At 34.7% G+C, this 9,446-nt stretch overlaps 1 protein-coding gene across 1 annotated transcript in view; it reads right to left on the reverse strand.

The window, feature by feature from the left end:
- PJA2 (praja ring finger ubiquitin ligase 2) overlaps positions 1–9,446 on the reverse strand; it is a 67,053-nt gene that overhangs the window by 43,175 nt on the left and 14,432 nt on the right. Inside the window, exons 2-4 of the mRNA XM_007462586.1 lie at positions 7,887–8,004; positions 6,373–6,573; positions 3,855–4,905 (exon numbers count right to left, since the gene is read on the reverse strand). Of these exons, the coding sequence (XP_007462648.1) occupies positions 3,855–4,905; positions 6,373–6,573; positions 7,887–7,917 (1,283 nt within the window). The 5' untranslated portion in view covers positions 7,918–8,004. The remainder of the gene's footprint in view (positions 1–3,854; positions 4,906–6,372; positions 6,574–7,886; positions 8,005–9,446) is intronic.

The following is a 9,446-nucleotide window of genomic DNA, read 5'->3' on the forward strand; positions in this document are numbered from 1 at the left end:
CACTGCAACAAAAAGAATAAAATATCTAGGATTAAACCTACCTAAGGAGACAAAAGACCTGTATGCAGAAAATTATAAGACACTGATGAAAGAAATTAAAGATGATACAAACAGATAGATATACCATGCTCTTGGATTGGAAGAATCAACATTGTGAAAATGACTTTACTACCCAAAGCAATCTACAGATTCAATGCAATCCCTATACAATTTCACAAGTTGTATGGAAACACAAAAGATCCCGAATAGGGCTTCCCTGGTGGCACAGTGGTTGAGAGTCCACCTGCCGATGCAGGGTACACGGGTTCGTGCCCTGGTCCGGGAATATCCCACATGCCGTGGAGCGGCTGGGCCCGTGAGCCACGGCCGCTGAGCCTGCGTGTCCGGAGCCCATGCTCTGCAACGGGAGAGGCCACAACAGTGAGAGGCCCGCGTAACGCAAAAACGGAGTTGGAGGAATCAGGCTCCCTGACTTCAGACTATACTACAAAGCTACAGTCATCAAGACAGTATGGTACTGGCACAAAAACAGAAATATAGATCAATGGAACAGGATAGAAAGCCAAGAGATAAACCCACGCACATATGATCACCTTATCTTTGATAAAGGAGGCAAGAATATACAGTGGAGAAAAGACAGCCTCTTCAATAAGTGGTGCTGGGAAAACCAGACAGCTACATGTAAAAGAATGAAATTAGAACACTCCCTAACACCATACACAAAAATAAACTCAAAATGGATTAAAGACCTAAATATAAGGTCAGACCCTATCAAACTCTTAGAGGAAAACATAGGCAGAACACTCTATGACATAAATCACAGCAAGATCCTTTTTGACCCACCTCCTAGAGAAATGGAAATAAAAACAAACATAAACAAATGGGACCTAATGAAACTTAAAACCTTTTGCACAGCAAAGGAAACCATAAACAAGGTGAAAAGACAACCCTCAGAATGGGAGAAAATATTTGCAAATGAAGCAACTGACAAAGGATTAATCTCCAAAATTTACAAGCAGCTCATGCATCTCAACATTAAAAAAACAAACAACCCAATCCAAAAATGGACAGAACACCTAAATAGACATTTCTCCAAAAAAGATATACAGATTGCCAACAAACACATGAAAGAATGCTCAACATCATTAATCATTAGAGAAATGCAAATCAAAACTACAATGAGATATCATCTCACACCAGTGAGAACGGTCACCATCAAAAAATCTACAAACAATATATGCTGGAGAGGGTGTGGAGAAAAGGGAACCCTCTTGCACTGTTGGTGGGAATGTAAATTGATACAGCCACTATGGAGAACAGTATAGACATTCCTTAAAAAACTAAAAATAGAACTACCATATGACCCAGCAATCCCACTTCTGGGCATATACCCTGAGAAAAGCATAATTCAAAAAGAGTCATGTACCACAATGTGCACTGCAGCTCTATTTACAATAGCCAGGACATGGAAGCAACCTAAGTGTCCATCAATAGATGAATGGATAAAGAAGATGTGGCACATGTATATAATGGAACATTACTCAGCCATAAAAAGAAACAAAATTGAGTTATTTGTAGTGAAGTGGATGGACCTAGAGTCTGTCATACAGAGTGAAGTCAGAAAGAGAAAAACAAATACTGTATGCTAACACATATATATGGAATCTAAAAAACAAATAAAAAATGGTCATGAAGAACCTAGGGGCAAGACGGGAATAAAGACGCAGACCTACTAGAGAATGGACTTGAGGATACGGGGAGGGGGAAGGGTAAACTGGGACGAAGTGAGAGAGTGGCATGGACATATATACACTACCAAATGTAAAACAGATAACTAGTGGGAAGCAGCTGCATAGCACAGGGAGATCAGCTTGATGCTCTGTGACCACCTACAGGGGTGGGTTAGGGAGGGTGGGAGGGAGGGAGACGCAAGAAGGAAGAGATATGGGGATATGTATATATGTATAACTGATTCACTTTGTTATAACGCAGAAACTAACACACCATTGTAAAGCAATTATACTCCAATAAAGATGTTAAAAAATAAATAAATAAAATAATTAAAAAAAAAAAACCAAGAGCCAAGAAAACTACTCATTTTCTTGAGGTTGGAAAACAGTGTAAATATTTCATCAACTTCATCAGGTGACATCAGGCCTAACTATAAAAAGCAAACAAAAGAAGCTTTTATTTTTGATTAATGTCTATAATGGAGAAAGCACAGCCAAATTAAATGATTTTTTTCAAAAAAGCAAAATGTAGTAAAAACTGCTTAGAAATACTACTTAACAATTCCCACTGGGGTCTAAGCCAGCACCCAGAAATCAAACACTTTCATATTTCTGTAGCAAAATGTATGAATACTTGAAAATAGTCCTCGTTTTAATTTAGATCTAGATCTGCCATCAAGTAAGTTAATATTAGGTCAGGTTTTGTTGCCAATTTCTGTTTTTAGAACTCTGCAGATTTTGGATAAAAGACTGTGGACCTAAACTGAAAAAGCAGAAATAAATCAGGCACAAGTTCTATTTTTTTTTTTTTTTTTTTTACTGGCCGCACCACACGGAGTACAAAATCTTAGTTCCCCAGCCAGGGATAGAACCTGTATCCCCTGCAGTGGAAGTGCAGCATCCTAACCACTGGACTGCCAGGGAAGTCTCAGGCACAAGTTCTTAACTAACTTTATTCTTAGCTTAGAAAACAGTAGGTTACATAAATATTGTCTGCTAGCCCTTGAAGTTTACAAACTTCAAGATAGCAGTAGAAATATTTTAATCGTTTCTACAAGTTACTTATACTATACTACAGAAGCTAAATTCATACATCCAATGAAAATCAGAAAGATTTTATTAACTTTATGATATGAAATAAAATATATAAAATGCATTCATATTCAAAAGGATAAATTTCTTCCCTTGTAGTACTTTCTAGTTAAAAAAACTATTTCTTTAAATTAATAAAATCTTGAAATTGCACTGTAATTGAGCATGGCAAGGGTTCCCACTAGCTTAAAAGGACAGGTGAAAGTGATGCTGGGGTAATGAAAAGTCAGCAGTTGGACAAAGAAATTCTCCATTTCTCTCTTCTTTCTGTTGTCATACAGTTTGGAAAAAAAGGAATCTACGTAAGAGGAATCAGAATGCTTATTATAAGAAAAGTTATATGTTCTCTTGAAAATAGTAAATTATAGTGGTGAAGAACACAGGGCCTGGAGTTAGTCAATAAGTAGATAATCAAATTCCAGCTCCACTTTTTACTAGCTTTGTGACCTTAGGAAGTTAGTAAGTGCTCTTATGCCTCAGTTTCATCTATAAATGTGGAAAATAACAGAATGTACCACATAAAGTTGTTAATGAAAATTAAACGCTAAACAAAAATAAGTAAAAAATAAAGTGACAGGAACAACAACAGGAAGAATAAACAGGTGATATTAGTAAATATTGGCAAAGTTAATGCAATATTACCAATCAAAATTTTCTGTGGTTTTAATCACTTTTTAAACCCAGACTGGCTTAGAAATTTTTTTAAATACAATAAATGTTTACCTTGCATTTTATTAACTGAAATACCATGAACTGAAATAATTAGTAGCTCTATCTTTTTATAATAATGAATAACCATTACCTGAACTTATAATTTCTGTAAACTCCTGAAATCCCTCAAAGAGAGTTTCCGTGAAAAACTAACCAGTAGTTTACATGTATGGTTACCACTCAGTAAATAAGAATATTTGATAAGTCAAAATATCTAATTCACTGACCATGTCAGACAGCCCATCCACCAAATATCATGGTACCAGAAATAAACCACTTTGCTCACTAAACCATCTCACAAAGCACAGCACGAAACCTTACCTATCTTCATCTTTGTCATACAGTTGGTAATAATCTCCACAGCCATTCCAAAACGTGTTATCCACAACTTCTTGCCTTCCTGTGGCTCCATTTTCTGGTGTTATTTGGTTATCTTCTGTTTCCCTCTGTGTAACTCTTGCGAAAGGCAGATCCAAGAACATACAATCATGTTCTCCATCATAGTCATCACATTTTATTAAGAGGTCATCTGACCCATTTTCCTCAACTTCCAAAGCCTCTCTCCACCTCTGAACACTTCTTTGTTTAGCCTCATGCCTATTAAAACCCGTTTCTTGGTCCACCTGGCTTGAACTTATCAGTTTCCTAACTTTGGGCCTCACTACCTGTTCAGGAGAACTTCCCTGGTTTTTGCCCCTGTCACTGGTATTTTGCTCACTGCAAATATGCCTGGGAGCACAGGCTGAATCTTCAACTGAATTTTCTCTTTGTCTCTCCTGGCTAGTATTATTTTGTTGTTTCTTTCTAACCACTTCATCTTCAGAAGAGGACCTCTGAAATTCCTGATTGTTCTGATTGACAAATTCAGGATCACCAGTTGAACTTTTCACTAAAGGTGCTGAATCTACCTCTTCAAACTCATCTCTTAATTCACAGTTAAAAGAGGGAACTGTTGGTGAAAGACCATTATATGCCTCTACCTCTCCATTTTCCAACTCAAACACTGTATTGCCCAATGCTTCCTGATATCTACCACCTTCCACAACGTCTGCAGAGAGCTGATGACGGTCATTATCCTCTCCATGTCTGCCATCTGGATCATAAGAGTCAGTATGAACCAATGTAATTCCATTTTGGACACTTGAAGCATTACAAACTCCTGAAGTATATTCTCCCTCAGAATGATTGTGAAGATCCGTACTGCTTCCTAAAGTCTCCCTGCCTTCCTCGCTATGATGTACTGCAGCAAAGGATGGACTGCTCTCAATGGTTTGATTCAATGCTGTATCACAAATGGGAATTTCTGCTTCAGTTTTTTCAAATAAAGGGTCATTGGGTAAAGAAGAATGAACTTGATCCAATGGACTGGAACCTTCATAGGGAACAAAAGAAAACATATTTAGAGGGATTAATTTAGGTAATGTTTTATTTAATAATGACTCTTTAACTAGAAATCATACCAATTATTACTTATTTGAGAATATGAGTGAATTTCTCTGACAGGTGCTTCTAGGCTCCCTAACTTAACTGGGAGGGCGGACTGGTTACCCTATGAGTTCATTTATGCCACTGTGTAGCCTCTTAATATCCTCTCCCTCAGATGTCTTCTGTAGGTTTTTCACCTAAATCCTAATACCTAAAACATTCTGTAAAAGACATTTGAAAGAGAGGCTAATGAGAGATTAACAATGAGAGGCATAAGTGAAGTCACAGGGTAACCAATCTGCCAGTTGTTGGACTGTGCAATTCAGACTTAAATTACTTTGTTACATGTAGATTTTTTTTTTACATGTAGATATTTTAAAAGGTGGTTATAATAGATATAAGAACAGGCTATATACAGATCTAACAGAAATGAGACTCTACTGTGTTTTATGTCAATTCAGAAGATTATATCTCAGTCCCTAGATACATAATATTACATTTCTATCCCCAAAATGAATTGTTAAAATATATCTACAATGAGTTAACTTTAACTATGTTACAGCTATCAGTGAAAAACAACAAAAGAGTCAATATGTTGATTCTCTTTGTCATAGTTTGTCAGAATTCTGAGACAAGAGTAAAATCTTATCTACTCCACAAATTACTTTAAACATGACTATCTTTTACCACCACTAATGTAGTAACAAAAAATGAAGATGCTAAGACCTGTTGGAACAAAAATTTATAAATAACTGAAGGGAAGTCTTGTCACATCACAAAAAGGCTGCTTTAACAGAAGGACCTTAGCTAATAATTCAGATTCTTGTATATAAATGATAGTAAAAAAAAATAATCCAGAATTATCAAGTTTGCTCAGGACAAGAGGAAGATGACATTCCAGTCCAAAAATGTGTAGTTATAGTACATGGATACCTGCAAAATACTTTTTCAAACTAATGAATAATTTGGAAATTTTAATTAAATAACTATGTAATACTTGACATTTATATTTTATATGATTCTAAAAGAATCAACTTAACCAAGCTAAATTACTGAGATACAAATAAGACAACAAAAAGCTATTTAAATGTAATATGCAGGGAAAAATATACTCAGTTCACATTAAAAATTTTTTTGGATTGAAAGATGAAGAATTCCTCTGGCTGAAGGATGTGACAACATGTAATCACTGCCATGACAATGTAGTTATAGTTTAATGATTGGCCATATTCTATCTTTTTCTATGTTTAAATGTATACACTATTAATAGAAAATTTTGAAATGAATTTCTTGATAGGAAATGTATAGCATTTATACTCAGAGACACACATAAAACCCACTCACTATTTCAAATATTACAAGATCAATTCTTACATGGTTATTAATAGCTTTTAAATAATCCCATGTTGCATACCTGAGGAATTTTCTTTTGGAACATCATCTAGTTCCAACACTTCATAGTCATCACCAGCCCTACCTAAGCTTCTTTCATGCCTGGTCATACACGGTTTGAAACTGACATATGCATGTCTTCTGCCATATCGCCTGCCTGTGATTGTCTGATATCCTCCTGCTGGTTTGGGCCAGGCCGCCTTGCTGGATTCTTGATCCATTGCTGAAAAACAAAGTTAAAAATAAAAGAGGTACAGCAATGACTTATTCTGACATTTGGGGTAATGTTTCAACATATATTGCCAAATCATAGGCTACTTAACATGCCCCTTACTAGTAATATGAAACATACCTGAAAAGAAAACATGAAATACTACATTATGAGAGTTATGTGACCCCCTTATCCCCCAAAATATCTTAAAGTTTGGTTCCTTTAAGGTATTTCAGATATTTACAATGTTATTTACCCCAAATTTTTTCCACTTGCCAAATTATTATACTGTAAGAGCTCCTTAAGGATTGGAGAATGATTCTCCAAGTTATCAAAGTACCTTATGTATAAGTGCTCAATACATATTTGTTGAGTGAATTATTCACACGTACATGATACAATGGTTTCAATTACATTAAAAGTGAATAAATTCCAGTCAAAGGTAACAAGTAATTTCTTTAAATGGTATCTGTACTATTATAAAGAACTAACGGGACCAAAATAAAATATATCCCAAAGATCAGGGTCAGGTAAAACTCTCCAAAAGAAAACAGTGGTGAGCCAAGTCAAACTTTTCAAAACTACCAATGGTATACATATGGTATGTATGAAAAGAAAAAGCCATCAACATTTGAACAACTCGAATACTAAGTTCTGATGCCTGAGGGATATATAGTAGCAACAGTAGAATCTTTTACTGAGTAGGACATTATCTCATATATACATATAGCAAAAGTTTGCTTAGTCAATTGAGTTTTACATATATTATGCAGGAACTAAACAAAATATTTTCTCACAGTATACGGACTAGTCAATAAATGAAAAGGTTATACATTTTTGTTTTATTGCATTAGAATAAGAAATATAATTGCTTTTAAGCACAAAAACAAACCTGCATTTATAACATTATATGATACCAAATGTTACATTGTTACTTCATCCCCTCACAAACCTGTTGAGGTGGATATTGTATTTTACTTTAAAGAATAAAAAACTAGGGTTAAAATGAATTATTTAAGAAACTTGCCCAATAACACAATATTATGACTCCAGACCAGTACCCTTAACAACACCTCCAAAAGAATAGTCTCCAAAGTGAAAAGCACAATAGATGCCAAGGGGGTATGGAAAGAAAATATGAGTTTCTATTTATACTCATTTTTGTATCAAAAATTAGAAATTAAGCTTTATAAATATTCAATACATGGACTGAAACTAGCCTTAAGTAAGACGATGATCACACATCACGTACAGTACTCAAGGAATCTGGAAGGAAAAATATGAAGTTCTCAATGTAGAGGAACTGACAGAGACACCTTGCTTACCTGCTGGCTCTTTTTCAGTATACTGTGACATATATGGCAGTTTTTGTGTGCCCAGTTCAGTGGAATTATGGATGTGATTTAGTTTTTACTCACACAATGGATAAGCTGCAGGAGATTCCTACAAAGAAACCATGGATTAAACAAAATATTAATAATACAGCACAAAACAAAAATAGCAAAACTAATACTACTTCTCCTAGTGAAGTTCTTAGCTAGCCCATAATAACAGAGAAAAACATAATTGGATCTGACAAGTCAATCAAAAAACCTCAAAACTATGAAGATGGCTATTTGAAAGAGATTTAGATCTCCTCTTGAAAAACCTTGCCTTAAGTATATATCATCCTTAAGATTGACAATGATAATAACACACAAATAATTTATAAGTAAATAAGCAAATATATTAGGAGAAGTGTTGATTGGGGCATGTGACCCAACTGTTTGGGGGTCTACTACACACTATCTGCTTCTCCATCAAACATTAAGTTCCTTTAGCCTTGGCATTGTTAAAAGAAGTTAACCCTAAGAATACAAACTTCATTTTAAAAATGTATAGTGGTACATTTAAAAAATATATAGTGGCTTATGACAATTAATAATTAACGTGTATAAAAATGATACACTTGTTCTTTACAATAATAGTCAACTGATCATTCAGGTATTTTAATCCCAAAGAAAAACCCATTCTAAATTAGAAGAACTAAAATTTACCATGCAAAGTATAAAATGACTTCATCTGTTTTGAAGTTAATCCATTTATTTACTATTTTAAAAGTTGCAACCTGTGCTTTTTTTTAAAGTTTGTCAAGACCTTAGCTTTTTAATTAAATACTTTCATTACTTAAACACGAGCTATTGCTAAACTGCCTACCACCAACTTAAAGTTGTTACAAGATCATAGTTCTGAAAATTAGTTAAATTGTATATGTTATCTATCTAGCCATGTATAGCTATAAATTAACATATATAAAAGTACACATATTCTCTCCCATATAAAATTATAAATTCAGCAATAGGTTGTACAGTAATGTTCTAATATAGCTAAATCAAGTCAGATGGTTAACAATAGCTAAAGGGTAAAGGAATATCAAGAAAATAATTCTACCATACTGGCAAAAACACAAGCTCTGATTAATATTGTTTTAATAGTAAGAAAGATAATATGCAATTACCTTGAATCTTCACAGATTCACAGTATAATACAGGCAGACTCAAAGGTCGGCCATGGATTTAAGTTCATGAGTATTTTACCCAAAGTCTTTTCTTTGAAATAAGGCAATATTCCAGGCACTATTTTCAGTGCTGAGGATATAACAATGAACAAAATAGACAAATATTCCTGCCCTCCTAAAACTGCAGTATGGGGTATAGACATTAAACAAATAAGTAAAAAATAAAGATATGTCAGACAATAAATACTATGGAGCAAAACAGAGCAGAGAATACAGAGCTCCTAAGGGTGTGCAGTTTAAAGTAGTGTGGTTAGGGAAGGCCTCACTGAGAAGGGATCATTTGAGCAAACACCTGTGAGGAGGGAGCCACGTGTAAACCTAGGGAAAG

This window comes from Lipotes vexillifer, unplaced genomic scaffold (assembly GCF_000442215.2).
Source record: "Lipotes vexillifer unplaced genomic scaffold, Lipotes_vexillifer_v1.1 scaffold710, whole genome shotgun sequence".
NCBI classification, from domain to species: Eukaryota; Metazoa; Chordata; class Mammalia; order Artiodactyla; family Lipotidae; genus Lipotes; species Lipotes vexillifer.